General features: G+C 47.9%; 5 protein-coding genes across 5 annotated transcripts; 3 read left to right on the top strand and 2 right to left on the bottom strand.

Annotated features, from left to right (window-relative positions):
* Window positions 1-651: 651 nt before the first annotated feature.
* YALI1_C24262g (uncharacterized protein) lies at window positions 652-2,247 on the top strand (the record flags this gene model as incomplete). The annotated part of the gene is made up of 1 exon (XM_501926.3): window positions 652-2,247. One exon carries the CDS (start codon window positions 652-654, stop codon window positions 2,245-2,247), a length of 1,596 nt encoding a protein of 531 aa, XP_501926.1.
* Window positions 2,248-3,548: 1,301 nt separating this feature from the next.
* On the bottom strand, window positions 3,549-4,745 carry YALI1_C24303g (uncharacterized protein; the record flags this gene model as incomplete). Its single annotated transcript, XM_501927.1, has 1 exon — window positions 3,549-4,745. One exon carries the CDS (start codon window positions 4,743-4,745, stop codon window positions 3,549-3,551), a length of 1,197 nt encoding a protein of 398 aa, XP_501927.1.
* A 6,351-nt stretch (window positions 4,746-11,096) lies between these two features.
* Window positions 11,097-12,767, top strand: YALI1_C24367g (uncharacterized protein; the record flags this gene model as incomplete). The annotated part of the gene is made up of 1 exon (XM_501928.3): window positions 11,097-12,767. One exon carries the CDS (start codon window positions 11,097-11,099, stop codon window positions 12,765-12,767), a length of 1,671 nt encoding a protein of 556 aa, XP_501928.1.
* Window positions 12,768-14,418: 1,651 nt separating this feature from the next.
* YALI1_C24400g (uncharacterized protein) lies at window positions 14,419-15,354 on the top strand (the record flags this gene model as incomplete). The annotated part of the gene is made up of 1 exon (XM_501929.1): window positions 14,419-15,354. One exon carries the CDS (start codon window positions 14,419-14,421, stop codon window positions 15,352-15,354), a length of 936 nt encoding a protein of 311 aa, XP_501929.1.
* A 678-nt stretch (window positions 15,355-16,032) lies between these two features.
* On the bottom strand, window positions 16,033-16,709 carry YALI1_C24419g (uncharacterized protein; the record flags this gene model as incomplete). The annotated part of the gene is made up of 2 exons (XM_068282446.1): window positions 16,033-16,343; window positions 16,403-16,709. The coding sequence occupies 2 exons, from the start codon at window positions 16,707-16,709 to the stop codon at window positions 16,033-16,035; spliced, it is 618 nt and encodes a 205-aa protein (XP_068138547.1).
* Window positions 16,710-17,440: the final 731 nt, after the last annotated feature.

Consider the following 17,440-nt stretch of genomic DNA (forward strand, 5'->3'; position numbering starts at 1 on the left):
TTGGAGGGGGATGCCACGGCTCATAGAGTTTGGCGCATATGAAGTTTGTCCGAGGGAATGGGGTCCGGTTCAACTTTTGCTACAGGCGTTGCTGGACGAACTAAACCACATTAACGGACTCCCCGGAACTTGACGAGTCCACTGGCATTCTCAGATTTCGCCTCCGACGCCGCTGTGGAAAGTTGACCTCGTCTGAATACACTGTCGCATTACAAAGTTACACTACTTTTTAGACTCGTGAGACATGTTCATGGACAGAAGACAAAAGAAAGCTCGCTGTGTTTTTAACCACCGGCGACGGGACCCATTGCAGCAGTCGAGCGCATGTGGCCACGTCTGGGGCGTTTCGTGGAGTGACACAATGGCGGGGTGTAGATTGCGGCGACTCCTGTTTGTGTTTGCGGCGACTTCTGCTTGTGTTCACGTCAAGCTGTCGCTGTCATTCAGTACACCAACTTGTACATCACCAATCCGTCAGCACTAGCTCCAAAAGTGCTAGTGTCACTTGAACTTTTCGTTTCCAGCAACCATCAAACTCTATGTGCCAGTTGAGAAGTGTCAGGGAGTGCAAGTCCAGCGGCAAACGTATAAGTAGTTGGGGTTTCCCATAAACCTCACCTCACCAACCCGCCTCCCTCTCTCTCTGTCAACATGCCCCAAATCTTCTTCAACAAGGTGTATCCTGGAGAAATGGCTCTTCCCGGTCGAACCAAGACGGCGGAAGAGCTGGAGGCTCTAGAGGCCGAAAAGAACGACCCCCAAATGCAACGGCCAATGTTTGGCAAAAACGGCCGAGCCTGGCCCGTCATCACCGCCGGAGCAGGTCTCTTCTCCGACGGATATGTCAACAACTCCATGGGAACCGTCAACACCTGCCTGTCCATCCTCTATGGCGATTACTACTCCAAGTCCACCTACTCTCGAACCGTGTCGTCAATTGTCTTTGCCGGAACCGTGCTGGGTATGATTGTGTTTGGATTTGTGGCCGACTACCACTCGCGAAAAATGGGCATGATTGCCTCCACTCTGATTCTCATCGTCTTCACCATTCTGTGTTCCGCAGCCTGGGGAGCCGGAGGAAAGGACGACATTGGCGGAATGCTGAGCGCCCTCATTGCATACCGATTCCTCGTCGGTATCGGTATCGGAGGAGAGTACCCTGCCGGCTCTGTGGCCTGCTCCGAGGCCTCGGCCCTGATGGGAAATGGAACCCGAAACCGATGGTTCATCTTCTTTACCGGATTCATGATTGATTTCGGCTTCGTGGTCGCCGCCTTTGTACCCCTCATCCTCCTGTGGATCTGTGGAGATGACAACCTGACTCCCGTGTGGCGAATCACCATTGGCCTGGGAGCCATCCCCCCTCTGTCGCTCTTCTACTTCCGAACCCGATTCAAGGAGCCCGACACCTTCCGAAAGAACAACTTCAAGCGAACCCGACCCCCCTACATTCTGGCTCTGCGCTACTACGGCCCCCGACTGGTTGTCATCTGTATCGTCTGGATGCTCTACAACTTCATCTCCTTCCCCTTTGGAATCTACGGCTCTCAGATCATCAACTTGCTGGTCAAGGATGGAGATCTGTACAAGACCTTTGGCTGGAACGTGCTTCTCACTGCCTTCTACCTGCCCGGAGCCTTCCTTGGAGCCATCTTCTCCGATTGGTTTGGTCCCCGAATCACTCTGGCTGGTGCCCTGATTCTCCAGGGTATTGTCGGTTTCATCATGGCTGGTGTCTACGAGTCCATGATCAAGAACATTGCCGGCTTTGTCATTGCCTACGGTATCTTCCAGGCTCTGGGAGAAATGGGTCCCGGAGGAAACATTGGTCTTCTGGCCTCCAAGAACTCCCCCACAGCCATCCGAGGTGTCTTCTACTGCATTGCCTCGTCCATGGGTAAGATTGGTGCCTTCATCGGTACCCAGTGCTTCCCTCTCATTATCAAGGGCTTTGAGAAGGGCGGCGACGAAATCAAGGGTGTCCAGGGTCCCTTCTGGATTTCCTCGGCGCTCTGTATTTTCTCCGCCCTCATCACCTTCTTCTTCCTGCCTCCTGTGACCCAGACCTCTGTTCAGGATGAGGACAGAAAGTTTTTCGAGTACATCCGGGCCCATGGTTTTGATGTCTCCAAGATGGGAGACGAGGGCTTTGAGCCAGAGTCCGAGGAGTCCATGGAGACCGAGCTCTACGAGCAGAAGGGTTCCAACGAGGAGCTCTATGTTAACACCCACGAAGTCAAGAACTAGTGGATCCAAAAGTAAGTATGTAGTAATTGATTAATTATTTATTGTGACACTTTGGGGGGGAGTGGCGACAAGATAAACTGTCAAAACAAGGCTCAAACCAGCAGCTGTAGGTGCAACAGGTGATTACAACAAAACGCAGTCCTGCACTTTGTCCACGACTCCTGCACTATCGGTGCATGATACACTCTATCGAGTTCGAAGCAAGTTGAGCTACGAGTTGTAATTGTGACGAGTGGCTAGTTTTTGGTGTTATAACTTGCATTCTATGGAGTTCCGAGGGTTTCGATTGTCCCTGTCCGTGTTTTACATCTGTTTTATGGACTTTCCGATCAATTTTGAAAGAAGAAGAAGAAGAAGAAGAAGAAAAAAAGAAAAAAAAAAAAAAAAAACTTAGATTCGAACCTTCAACACACGAAAAATAGCCATAGAGAGGAAGAGTCGGACAGCTTAGACATATCTTGTTGTAATGATTCTACAGCAGTCTACAAGGATCACTCGTTTCGATATCTTGCCGAAAAGTTGCTCCACAGTTTTCGTCCTGCAACTGTAGATGACTGCAATACTTGTACCATCTTGGGCGTATGTTGTGTAGTTGAGATGCGAGGGATCTTCATGTCTACTTGAAGCGACTTAGATGCCATAAGTAGCATGCTGGACTTCCGGGAAACCTACAACAGCCCCGAGTGGATCATCATGGTGGTGGACAAGGATTCCTGCCGAGAGTCATGAAGACGACCGTTGTCATCGGCGGGAGACTCGGCGTCATCGGTGAGTGTGAAGAGTCGGGAACGGCAACAAAGCGTGGCAACTTCATCAGTATTGTAAGTGCATGTGATATTCTCACAGTCATCAGCTCTTGGAAGGAGTGTTTGAACAAGAAAATGCCGTTCGCAATGAACCACGAGTTGCTCATGTTGCACCTGTGCCTTGCCTCCCCACCCTCATTTTGAACAGGATTCAACTCCTTCATCTACAGACCCACTTCAACCTGTCACTTTTGCTTCCACATGATCAGAATGGAGAGCATATGTCTCGGTAGACAGGTACCCCCTCTTGCCTCTACAAGTAGTAGTGATCCACTACTCGCCTCATGACAGCTCTACTACCACACCTCCCACGGCTTCGCAGCTCGTGCTGTTCTCATCCATTATTACTGATTATATACTCATTGCCTCGACTCAAGGCCTTACATCATTCAAGTTGTCGAGCAAACGGAATGCAGCGTGGCATATCGGAGCCACGACTAACCCACTCGCACACTCGCTGGGCTTGTTGCGCTACTTGTAGTTGTCCGTGGTGGCTTAAGAAATAAAAGTAGCCTCGCAGAAAATCTGACCCTTATCCTGAATCTTCTCTCCGTCAATCTCCAGCTCCAGCTCCATCTCGTTTCGGAACTGGTAGATGTAGGGCTTTGTGCCAGAAACAGTGGAGGCCAGAGACTTGAGGAAAGCGGGGATCTCGGCCATGACGTCCATTCGCTCGAGATGGGTCAGGTTGCCCTGCAGCACGGCCTTGCCTCGGTTCTCGGGCTTGTCAACGTCCTCGTCAGCAACGTCAACCTTGGGACCCTCACACTCAAACTTGATGAGTGTGGGAACCTGCCAGCCCACCTCCTCGTCCTCCTTGGTCTCGACGTGCTCGACGGTGGCGTTGGCCGAGGTGAAAAGCAGCTTCTCGGCCGAGGCGACTCCGCCAATGGTCACCCGCGAGCTTCCGTACGAAGGAGGGGTGGTGTAGTCCATGACCACAGCCGAGTACTTGGGCGACTGGTAGGTGATGAAGTTCCACTTGGAGGCGGCGTGGTGGGGCTTCATGCCCTGGGTGGCGTGCACAAAGAAGCCAAAGTCGTTGTCGAGCTCCATCTTGTCCTTGTTGGCCACCTCAATGGTGCCGGACACCGACGCTCGGGGCCAGAACGAGTGTCGCATGGCTCCCCAGGGGTTGTTGAGGTCCTCGCCGTACTTGGACTGGCCGGTGGGTCCAATCTTGAAGCCCTCGACAGATCGGGTGAAGGTGAGGTCCAGCTTGACCTCGTCGGATACGTGGATCTTGACGTGGAAGGCCTCGGTGGTCTTTCCGTCGTCATCCACAGACGGCACCAGCTTGATGTTGACGCCGTCCATGGGGCCCTTGGCGGTGAAGTTGGGGCCCACGGGCTCAAACTCCTCCACGTTGGTGGAGCTCCACACGTTCTCCTCGGGCTTGTCGGCGTTGGACAGCCGGAAGGTGAACTGGGCGGTGTTCTGGATTCCCAGCGGGTTGGAATGGATGATCTGCACGTGGCCAAACTGCTTGCCGTCCTTGGAGAAGAAGTAGAAGGTCTGCGTCTCCACGTTGGAGCCCGCAGGCTTGAGCCAGTTGAGCTCGGGAAGGGTCAGAGACCCGTAGGGGTTTTTGCCGTCCACAGACTTGGACACAGACTCAAAGGCCTCGGCGCCGTACTCGGGCTCGGCCGATCCGGTCAGGGCAGAAACGCCTCCTTGCACCCACTTGAGCATTGTCGGGTTGGGTGTGTGTGGTGGCAAGTGTGTTTTTTACTTGGAGGGTGTGAGAGTCTGAGAGTTACAGACCTGGAAAAAAAACGGTGCGAGCGGGGGGGGGAGGATCGAAAAATAGGAGCCGAAAAGACTGGTTTTCCGAATGCGGAAAAAGAAACAAAAAGCGGCTGAAACGGAGAGATGCCTCGATGACCAGGATGTGCGTGTCCCAGACAATTAGTGTAGTAGTAGAGATGGCTGAAGAGGGTATCAACAAGCCTGCAGCAAAGTTTTGTGTTTGCCTTCCCAGCTTAGTCAGCGTGATGGATGGGGTTGCGCGAGGAGACATGGTAGAGACCAGACGGGAATACCATCGGATAGATAACAGCGAGACGGTTCGAATCATGTCATTTATATTTCCATTGAATGTAATTCAGCAAAGTTGAGTGGGATTGTACAGGTACCAGTAATAGTCGTCAAACAGGAGATATTCAAGAGATAGGGAGTTGAAAAGATGACAAGCGGGGCTTCTGTAGCCCTCGTGAATCAAACAGACCCGTTTTTGTCTCTCCAACTCCAGTCATTATCTCTCAATGGTGGTTTCAAGTTTTTGGTCAGATTGCGACTTGTCAAGATACTAGTCAGATTACGACTATATTGATATTGAAATGTAGCTCTTTGTTTTCTGGTTCCAATTATATTGTTTTCTTCGCTCTATATTTATATTGTATCTTTCTATGTTCATTTCCGTCTAATTTCCTCCCTAACTTGATATATATCGATTCTACTCGGATAAAATTTGCACCATTCGACTCCTACACTTGTCCCAAATCTACAGGTCTCATTTAAACCTTATTTGGGCCATCCAAACACAGGGTATGTCCTAATGTTAGGAGTGTCCCTTTGTTTGGATAAAATAAAAAATTAAATAAAAATAAAAGGTTCCTGAAACCACGGTAACCACGACGCATACGGACAATGGAAATAATACTGTGCTGGCTGGACTGGGCCTGGGCAGGGAGGCGTATTGCTGATTAAGCGGTTCAGGGGAGGGTTGTTTTGGCCGACAAAATCACGTGCCAACAATTCACGTGCCAAAAAAATATCGCAGGCCGACATGTCCGCCTGACAGTTCACTTTTAGTCTCATGTTGCTGTCCCGTGATGGATGTTTTAAATTAGTCCGGCTAAAAAAGAAATACAAAAAGAGATGGTGATTGTGGGCTGAGGAGTGGAGATGTCGGAAATATGACGGTACCAGCGTGTTCGTTGGGCCTCTGGCGAGCGTTTCGTGCAGTCGGATTTGCGATCGGACCACTTTTGGCGCTGCTGGATGCGGCCAAAACCTCACGAGGCTGAGTCTTCTATTTTCAGCTACAAAAGTCACACGAGCCCGGCAAGTTAATTGATTCGGTGGCAAATCTGAAGGGGTCAGATTACGAGTGTTCGAGGGGGCGGAGTGGCAAATGACATGTTAAGAGGTTACGAGCAATGCCGTAATAGGACGTGGGCCGTTGCAGTCATAATCTGTGCTTTTCGGTAGAGCTGTAGGACTGTTTGGGTCTGGTGATCGACTTCGAAAACACCGTCGACCGCCTCTAAAACATGTCTGAGAGGAGATGGAGAAAAAGTGGTATAGAAAGAAGGGTTTCTTTTTGTAGGGATAGTGTCATTCTTCAGACGATGGGAAGAGATGGAAAGATGGATGTTGTAATGCTCGTTTCCAGGGGAGGACAAGCTCATTAGCTCCACATGGTCTCTGACAGGGTAAAGATACAATGGAGATAGATAGGCCCGAATTTATATACATAACTGTGGTTATTTTCTGCTGTTTTCTTACGGAACTTTTGTCCGTTTCCTGGTAGCTCTTCTCTGGAGTCATCTGTCACATGATTATGTTGATGAAAAAAATTATCCCAACGGAATCAACCCACGTAAATTAATAAAGGTTGCATCATAATCGAACCCACGATCAGAATTAACCAGAAAAAAATTGAAACTAAAATTGAAACAAAATTGAAACAAAATTGAAACAAAATTGAAACAAAATTGAAACAAAATTAAAACTGGAAAAAAGGATGAAAAAAATTGAAAAAATTAAGAAAATTGAAAAAAATAGGAAAATTGAAGAAAAAAATTAAAAAAATTGTACAAAACATTACTCATACAAGTATATTCAAGCACTCATATGTATTGTATGTACTCGTACAATACCATACTTAATGGAGAACGGTATTTACCTTCTGACCCTTGGTGAGCCCATTGAATGTTCTTTACTGTCTCACTGAAGATATAATCTTCTATTTCCTGAACTGGAAGGGAAAACCTGAGAACTGACCAGAGGAGATAATTTCAAACAATATCGGCCATATTTGGTACCGTTGTCTTCTCTGTGATCGGAAGAGTCCATTGGAGCTCTCCAATTCCCGGCTACTGTACTCTACTGTGTCCCATTGTGCCCATGTCCACTTGTACGTGTATCCAACAGTACACGCGGGAAATTGCAATCACGTGACCATTCACCCTACTCCGATTATGCTGCCGGCGCAAGCGCGTTGAATCTAATTTCGTTATCGTTGCCCGCCTGCTCGCGTTTTTCGCTAATATCTCCGCGAAAACGGGATCCGTCGCTTTTCTATCTTGCCCACCTCGTATATGGCCTCTCAAGCTCCCTTTAGGTACCAAATACCCCTGGATTCCGTTATCTCTCTCCACCTGAAGCTTCTCCACCAGCATCTTAGACTTAAGGGTGGATCCACTGATGTTCATAGATTGACAAGGGGAGTTTTGGAGCTTTCCGAGCTTTTGGAGCGATTTTATATGGTATCTCAGGCACAATCACCGTTGTTATCAACTTCAAGTATTCATGTAGTTCATGTGATTCATGTAACTCATGTAAGGTTAAGCAATATCAACTAATTTCAACTAATGTCCTAATGTCCTAATGTCAACCAATGTCAACTAATGTCAACTAATGTCAACTAATGTTACCAAAGATCCAGTACTGAAAGGTCCATCTAACTCAGCCTGTTGATATCCTACAGATAGGCAGGTTGTGCCAGTGTGTTTCTCTGTATCACGTGAGTCGCTTGGTATCAGGTCCTCCTCGAAAATATCTCTATTTCTGTCCCCAATATTGCATCTTCATATTGACCTTCGTATAGCTTACAACACGATCTTTGCATGTGATAGCAACACGCGACAATTGAGAGTGCATTCTTGATGTGCCATTTATGCGAAAATTATGCAGCATTTATGGGCGATTAAATCATACCTAAATTCTGAAATTCAGTAAAATTCAGTGAAAATCAGTGAAAATTGAGATTTTTCGGGAAATTTTGGAAAAACACATAGAAGCAAACTAATTCCAAAATGAAACTCCCAAAAGTGCCCCAAACAGTACCCAAACACCCCCCCATTCAATTCTCTACCCATTCTATATTCTATTACATTCACCTCTTTCCCATACGCCAACCGAACCACCTCCGACAAACCTTATTAAACCCGAAGGTTAGGGTTTTCTATTTTGACTCGGCTCTCGAAAAATGCGCATTCCCTGATCTTCACGATAAACAGAAATTGGGCAGTTCAAGCTCGGTTACATGTGCAACGCTACTTGTAACCCGACCGCGGGTATTTCAGTGTCTTAACAGAGCTGGTCACATGGGGAGGGGGGAATTCGACCGTTATTTTGTATAATGTTTTATGATTTTTCTAGTATTTATTTTAAACCTCGGTCATCGTGCGGCTCTGATTCAATTCAATTCAAAAATAAAATGTATAACCGACTTTTTTAGGTCACGTGATTAAAATTAACGCTCCCCGAAATCGTTGCCACGTGTAGAAACATGTGGAGAATATTTAGACAATTTCAGAATTGCGAAAAGGTGTGTGTTTTGATTTTTATCAATTTTTTCCATTTTCAAGATTTTCCCGAATTCCCGAATTTCTATTTTCGATTTTCGATTCTGCGACTTTCCGGCTTTCCCGACGTTCCCGACTTTCCCGACTATGCTGATTATTTATTTATTTATTTAATTTAATTTTATTTCCACGATAATTATCATTATCGCCTTGCACGTGCCGATAAAGGATTGCATGAAAAAATAGCCAGCACGACAACGCACGGGAAAACGCAACAGACAGGGAGTCACGTGACTCAATGTCCCGCGCACGAAAACTCTGACTAATCAGCTCAACGAAAAACTGCCCACAATTGTTCCGCTAACGCCGTTTTTCAACGAGTTTGGCCGGGGTCCGATTTTCCACATTTGGTGCAAACCTTATGTTGGCCGAGGTCGGGACAAAAAGGTGACGATAATTAACCGGGTGGGGTTAGGGCAGAGTTTAAAGCGGTAGGTTGCCAAAAGGAGTCAACGAGGGGTAGCGAGGTGCAGAATAAATAAGGAAAAGAAAAGAAAAGAAAAGAAAATAAAACGAGATAAAATAAGGATAAATATTAAAAATGGAAAATATTAAAAATGGAAAATACGGAATCCAAAATACGGAATCAAAACCGATCCCAAAAAACAACGACCACGCAAAAACGTCGGATAATTAGTGCACGGCGCCACGGACCCTTCTGTTGACTCTAGACAGCCCTACCCCAACGTTTTGTGTGTGGGGAACTAAACTAAAAGAACGAAAAAAAAAATTAAAATAAAGAGATTAAAATAAAGATTTTTTTTATAGGGTCGCTCGTTTGGGGTTTTCAGACGATTTGGAGGGAGGAAAGATATCAGATTTTTTTCTCTATCCCGGGCTTTCCGATGATACTTCTCTTTCGTAATTGTGGTTTCAATTGCGTTGTTTGGAAGGTTTTTCTCTTCTTTTATTTTTTATTTTTTATTTTTTATTTTATTTAGTCTGATATTCCTTGCATATTCCTCGTATGTGGTCAGCCCCATTGTCTATACATGTGTCAACTAAGGTTGAATTTGGGGGCGGAGTTTAGTTTGGGCTGCTGAGGAGATATGGAGAGACAGATTGCACCAAAATAGAGCTTGGGATGTGACGAGAATTTTGCGCCTTCCGTAGTTCAAATCGGTTCATTTTTCCGCTGTCTGAGACGCGTTGTAGTTTACCCCAACCCGCGGACCTAACTAAACTCTTAACACATTGCATTAGCGTCTTTCAAGTAATATCCCGCGCTAATGCAGGAGATGTTCCGACGCGACAAAAGTCGGAGGTTGTAGGAGGTGGGAGGTGGTGGAAGAGGAGGGTTTTCGTGGTTTTTTATGTGTTTTTTTTTAGTCTATTTTCAGAAAAGAGAAAGTCGGAAAAAATCTGAAAAAATCTGAAAAATATAATTTTTTAAAAAAAATTACGAAAAAATTCTGAAGAGAAAAGAAAACGATTCAAACAACACAATCATTGCACCCCTCTAATAGCAAAAGCCATTCCATTCCATTCCAAATCCAACAGCAACCAACAAAAATGCGAAAATGATGGGCCAAAACGACAAAGCCAATTCGGTCTTTTTGGGGCGGCTTGCTGTGGATTTAAGGGATTTTATTTTAGATTTGTTTTAGATTTATTTTTGAAATAAGTAAAATTCTTGAAAATTCTTTAAAATTCCTGGAAATGCCCAAAAAGTAGTTTCAAACGAAGACTCCTGCAACCACAGACACATACCTCACATTTTCAAGTCACGTGACCCCAACAACACCCCCAACACTCCACCTCCGACACTCCACCTCCTCGGCTCAGTTTTTTTCGGGAAGTTTCGGCATGTTCGGAAGGGCCGGAATGCTCGGAATAAGTCGGAACGAAAAGTGCTGCGGGCGGGTTTTCTCGTTTCGACGCAAATGACCATAGAGTTGGTACTGAAGGGGCCACCAACTCGACGAAAAACAATACCACAAAAATTAAGAAAAGTGCATAATAGTGCTGATTATGCGACAAACACATTGGTATTTTTTCCGGTGAAATTGGTCCACTTCTCGGCGATCTGCGGCCACTTTTGTGTCCCGCCCAAAAAACACAAAAATCACAAAACCAACCGCGCCAAACCCAATTTTTTTCTGGCCTACCACTTTACATGTTTTACATTGGCTTACATGTGGGGTATGTGGGGTTGATTTGGAGGTCATTTCTTGAGCTGAAGGAACTACTTGGGCAGGTAACTACGTATACCATTGGATAGCTGGTGTTAAGAGCTACAAAATGGTACAAGTATTGTGTTTCTAGCGGTTTCCACTGTCCTTCTGAGTCGATCCTCGTTTTCCATACATCGGTAGTATCACTAAAGTCAAATCCACACCTTCCGCCAAACCTTGCACTGTTGCCCATTTTATCGACAATATATATACCCTTGGGTCCCCCCCTATTTGGAGCTGTTTTTTTCTTCTCTATCCACATCCACATCTTCACCATGTCTCCCCCCGTCAACCAGACCCAACTTCACCCCAAGGGCGTCGAGCCCACTCCCGCCGCTGAGGAGATTGAGAAGGAACTCTACGACATTGCTCACATCGAGTACGAGCGAGTCAACATTGACCACAACCCCTCGGTGGCCTCCCTGTACGAGGACGCCCTGGTGCAGGAGTCTGGCTCTGCCATCAACTCCACCGGCGCTCTGGTCGCCTCGTCCGGAAAGAAGACCGGCCGATCTCCCAAGGACAAGCGAATTGTGGAGGAGCCCGGTTCCGTCGAGCACATCTGGTGGGGCCCCGTCAACAAGAAGCTGTCTGAGCAGTCGTGGCTCATCAACCGAGAGCGAGCTGTCGACTACCTCAACACCCGAAAGCGAATCTACGTTGTGGACGCCTACGCCGGCTGGGACCCCAAGTACCGAATCAAGGTGCGAATTGTCTGTGCCCGAGCCTACCACGCTCTGTTCATGCGAAACATGCTGATCCGACCCACCGCCGAGGAGCTCAAGAACTTTGGCAAGCCCGACTTCACCATCTACAACGCTGGCGCCTTCCCCGCCAACCGATACACCTCGGGAATGACCTCCAACACCTCGATCGACATCAACTTCAAGTCCATGGAGATGCTCATTCTGGGAACTGAGTACGCCGGTGAGATGAAGAAGGGTATCTTCACTGTCATGTTCTACCTCATGCCCGTCAAGCACCAGGTGCTTACTCTGCACTCTTCTGCCAACGAGGGCAAGGATGGCGATGTCACTCTTTTCTTTGGCCTGTCCGGAACCGGAAAGACTACTCTGTCTGCCGACCCCAACCGACTTCTGATCGGAGACGACGAGCACTGCTGGTCCGACACCGGCGTCTTCAACATTGAGGGCGGCTGCTACGCCAAGTGCCTGGGTCTCTCTCGAGAGAAGGAGCCCGATATTTTCGACGCCATCAAGTTTGGCTCTGTTCTGGAGAACGTTGTCTTCGACCCCATTACCCGAGAGGTCGACTACGACGACGCTACCCTCACCGAGAACACCCGATGCTCCTACCCCATCGAGTACATTCCCAACGCCAAGCTGCCCTGTGTCACTGAGTCCCACCCCACCAACATCATTCTGCTCACCTGTGATGCCCGAGGTGTCATTCCCCCCATCTCCAAGCTCACCAACGAGCAGGTCATGTACCACTTCATTTCCGGTTACACCTCCAAGATGGCCGGAACCGAGGAGGGTGTCACTGAGCCCGAGGCCACTTTCTCTGCATGCTTTGGCCAGCCCTTCCTGGTTCTGCACCCCATGCAGTACGCCAAGATGCTGTCTGATAAGATGACCCAGCACAACGCCAACGCCTGGCTGCTCAACACCGGATGGACCGGCCAGTCTTACACCAACGGAGGCAAGCGATGCCCTCTCAAGTACACTCGATCCATTCTGGACGCCATCCACTCTGGTGAGCTCGCCAAGGTCGAGTACGAGAACTTTGACGTTTTCAACCTCCAGGTTCCCAAGACCGCCCCCAACGTGCCTTCTGAGATCCTCAACCCCGCCCGAGCCTGGTCCGGAGGAAAGGAGCAGTTCACCGAGGAGGTCACCAAGCTCGGCAAGCTGTTCAACGAGAACTTTGAGAAGTACAAGGACATGGCTATCCCCGAGGTCATTGCTGCCGGCCCTAAGGCTTAGGCAGTGAATGTCGACATCCGACGATATGCGCCTAGCGAGTATTGTCATCAGTAAAAGAATATTTATGATTGAACACAAGCGAGTACAAGTAGAAGCGTAGCGACTGACAAGTTTGAGCGTAGCGATGCTGGTAGGGTACCTGGAGTACGATACCAGTAGTACATAAGTTGAGCACTCACTCAATTGATACTAAATACGCTCCCTCCGGCTGACTAAACCGGGCTATTGATGTTCAGTGACGAGCGTGACGTCCCAAGTGCCGTAGTCCTGGAATAGTTAACAAAGTCAAAATAGTTGGGAGTTTAGTTGAGCCAAAAATCGGTGCTGGGGGTGTCAATTCGAGGATGCAGAGGCGGTAGAGATATACAGAGAAGAGTAGTGTGTTGAGAATTTTGGTTTTTCTAAGTAAAATCGGGCCAATGAAACGTTTGTTCATACAGAATTCTGAGATATTGGGATTTGAGCGACCCAGTAGAGTTCAGTTTAGCTTAGAGCAGTGGAGCAAGGAAGCTCAGAGCAGTCTGTAGAGCCAATGTCGCCAATCAGAGCTGGTCAGAGCTGACCATGGTCGAATCGTCGGATCAGATGATGCAAATGTTACACAGGATGACCTAAGAGAGCGCCGCCAGCTCAATGGCAAGGTTTCAACATGCCAAACTTCTGTTGAGTCAATCAAGTTCTGTCGAGTTCTATCGAGTTCTGTTGAGTTCTGTCGAAGCTCAATACTCCATTGAAGCGAGAGTGATGTAGATCAGATAGATGACAGCCCGGGAAGAAATCTGCAATTGATTTTCGGTGGTTCCTACTAAGAGTGTAGCTGTAATGAGCCGTTGTAGAATCCATCATCCCCCATCAACATCACCCAAACTCTCTCCACAAGACGCATGCACGATTATGCACGATTATGCACTACACTTCGCTGTTCTTAGTCTGGGGCTTGGGCAGAAACTGGGATATCTGTACGATTTTTGAGGCAAAAATTTGCATCTCAGACGTCAGAAACATCTCTCAAGTAGCCACATCAGTCTCCATAGCAATTTGCAGCTCCCAAAACCGACAACTTTGGCCTCTCTCAGACCAATCCCTTTTTTTATATTTTTTTTTATACTATTTTTGCTTTTCTTTCCAGCCCCAAATTTCACCCGACCAGTCGCATCTTCAATGTCAAAAAAGGGTCTTTAGCCAAAACCGTGGCCAGTTAAAAAAGAGATATGGGCAAAATCAACTCTTCCTCTTATTCATACGTCAAGAGCTACTACACATATCCTCAACCAAGCTCAGCCTCAAGGCAACTTCAACAACAACCATTCAGAATTAACAAATTCATAATCAGTGAGTATCTGGTAACAATTTTGGTCGGTTATCTTACAATCAATGGGTATAATTCTTGTCTGGCACCTGACTTTTTCGGTCTGTTGCCTTGTACTCTCCAGTAACGATTTCATCAGCTATTACCCGCTCCTACCATTATTCACACTGAAACTATGCCTTATGGGGACCGCACAGTTGCAACTCCAACTCGTCACCTCCAACTAACTCATTCTTCAGTAGTGCACACTAACCGCTTCCACGTGATCAGCCCTTACTACTTTTTTTCCGCTGTGTGATTTCTCCACATTTCCTCTGTGACTACAAACCTAGCTCTGTTAGCATGAAAGAAACATTCAACTTTGGAAACGACTACTCCGACGTGTTCTTACACACGCAGCACACGCTCCCCCAGAGCCACGTTCAGAACGCGGCCAAGCCCCTCGAAGGCTACCCCCGTCTGCAAGAGCTTCACCGTCTCAAGGCAGAGCAAGTAGCCCTCTCTGCATGCAAGCGTTTCGGCTCTCGCACTCCTCAGCCTCAGATCCAGCCCAAACTCGAAGAGTGGGTCAAGCAGGGCCTGGAATTTGACGTAGTGATGGTAGGGGGCTGTCCCGGCGACTCCAACCAGTGCAGCCTTGGAAACGGAGTCCGATTGCCCACCAGAGACGAGCTGAAGGGTCTGCCGATTGGCAAGCTCACTCCACGGCCCAGTATTGCGTTTCTGTGGGTCCCAGGCTCGCAGGTTGACATGGGTCGCAAAGTCATGGAGTCCTGGGGTTTCCGAAGGTCCGAAGATGTGGTGTTTTTCCCGTCATCCATGTCCTCCGTGTACTACCCTCCCAGGGCTGAGTCCCTCAGCGAGTCCTGCCCCATCCCCATTGTACAGGCGTCCACCTGGCACTGCATTATGGGATTGAAGGGCACGGTGCGACGCAGTGAAGACGTGCATCTAATCAACTGCAACGTGGACACAGACGTGATTGTGGAGTCGCCCGACCATGTCATCCAGGGCATTGTTCCGCAGTCGATTTTCCAGGTGATTGAGAACTTTGCGCTCATGAACCGACGATTGCACATTGTGCCCATCTGTCAGAAACAAGCTGAAAAGCCCCTGCCTGTCATGACTCGCCCGGGGTGGGTAATTCTTTCTCCCGACGTGCTTCTGAACAACTTCAGCCCGAAGGAATACAACGAGGAGATTGCCAAAGTCGGCAAGCTGGTCAGTATCACGGAAGAGATTGACAAGTTGCGTCCCAAGAGTCCCAAGAACGAGTAATCGGGATAGCCAGGGTAGCCAAGTGATAATCCGAAGCTCTACAATTGAAGTGTCCTATTTGTGTGTATCAGCCCATTTTTTGTCCCAGCCATGGTCTGCAGTAAACTTGAGCCATTGAGAGGTCTGTGATGAGACATTGGCAGTGGTGAGTGTGTGGTAATTCTATGGACACGTTTCTTTATGGATCAGTGTTGTGGGTGTCTTTGGGGCTGTTTTGTGCAGTATTTTTTACACCTCCTATTGACACAGTAGAATAGGGATACTGGCGGGCGCGTTCAAGATCGGTGGACATTGACCTGGCGATATTGGGATGGGGCCATGACTTCATGGTTTGATATTTTGCAGCTCGCGAAACAGCATAAAAGCCACCAGTCCCTTGCAGTAGACAATAACAAAAACGACAAAACAAAAGCACCACCACTACTACCACTACAAGACAATATGGCACATTACGACCCCAGCTGGACCCACGAGCAAAAGGTTCAGGAAGTCAGTAAGTATCGTGCAGATTCAAGTCTTCGACTACGGCTAATACTAACGATAGAGAGACGACAGAGCCAGTCCTTCAGGCTGTGCGTCATTGCCTAAGAGGCGAGACGGGCAGATTGAGAGTTTGTAATCCAATGGATTTATTACTATCAGGCATCTGGGAGAGATGGACCCCCTTTGGGAGGATATTCAACCAAGTAGGAGAACTGTAAGGTGCAAGGTGATTTGGCCGCAGAGCGCACCAGACCGTAGACAGTTATGCACCAGCTCTCCTTGTGACACGGCAATTAGTACCTGTGGAATGCTGTGTCCCCGGAAACAGTAGCAGAAAGGAGCGCCACGAGCTTTACTTGGCCGCTGATGGAAGGAGACCTTGAACAGACCTTGCTCGAGTGTCCATGCTGTCGTCTTGTTTTTGTGGTTCGTTATGGCCGTAATCACGTAGCGTGGATGGTGGATGTGGATTCTCATTCCTCCTGACCCACAGCTCCCTTTGCCACCTCGCCAGCAACCCAGTTGACAATCTGGGGGATCTCAGCCTCGGGAACCCCCCCTTCACACACGCCCACGGTGATGGGAAACTTGTAAGCTCCCTTCTTGACAATGAGTCGAGCCAGACGGTCCACCGTGTCGATTGTGTCTTCGGACTGAAGCAGCTTGGTCAGCAGCACCTCCTGGCCTTTGGGGACCGCGTAGACAAGACTGCTCACCTTGCCGGGGCCCCCTGTCTGTTCATCTTCGGTTCCGGAGGGAATCGGCTCGTGCTTGTTAGATCGAGTGATGAACAAGGTCACAGACTTCTTGTCAGCTTCGCCGTAGGCCAGGTGGCAGTAGCTCTGGCCCGTTCGCGATGTGGTTTGCAGCATTGGAGTGGTGATGTTTCGGGGAGGCTTGATCTGGCTGATGCAACTTTATTTTGAGACCGAAAAAAGTGGCATGTGTGAAAATGACTAGAAAATGCCGTACAAAGCTTGGTGATTTTAGTGAGTTGAATCGCACACAATCTATACGAGGTAATCACCCATTATATCCTCTGAAAGCTTCGAATATCGCTTGGTGCATCTCCTCAGGTACCGTACTTTGGTTTCAACTAAAACCCAAGTAAACTCCCAACAGAAGGAACTTATTTTCTCAACAATATTTGGTCTGAAACACCGCGTTAAACCAGGTATGTATATGCAGAAAAAAAAAAAGTAGAGAAGCCCCCAAGAGAACAAAATCGATATATAAAATCCCAATTTTTCCACCATAGGAGCTTTTTTTGACCCATTTCCCCCTCCTTTTTCCTTTTTCCCTCCTTTTTTCTTTTTCCCTCCTTTTTCCTTTTTTCCCTCCTTTTTCTTCTCTTTTAAATGCCATTGGACTATGCACTTGTAGCCCAATGACGTCATTGGATGATCATAGTCGGATTCTCAACAAACCACCAATGGACCGTTTTCGACCACCTTCATATTATCTAGTCACATGACCACCACAGATCTCATAATACATCACGTGACCGCATCCCATGGCTATTTCCTCGCTGCTGTCTGTTCGCCCAGGTGCCGATTATTGGCTCAAGGATGTCCGGGGGTTGGAACGGAGGCACGTCAGAGAC

The sequence above is a fragment of the Yarrowia lipolytica genome, chromosome 1C (genome assembly GCF_001761485.1).
Source record: "Yarrowia lipolytica chromosome 1C, complete sequence".
Taxonomy (NCBI): domain Eukaryota; kingdom Fungi; phylum Ascomycota; class Dipodascomycetes; order Dipodascales; genus Yarrowia; species Yarrowia lipolytica.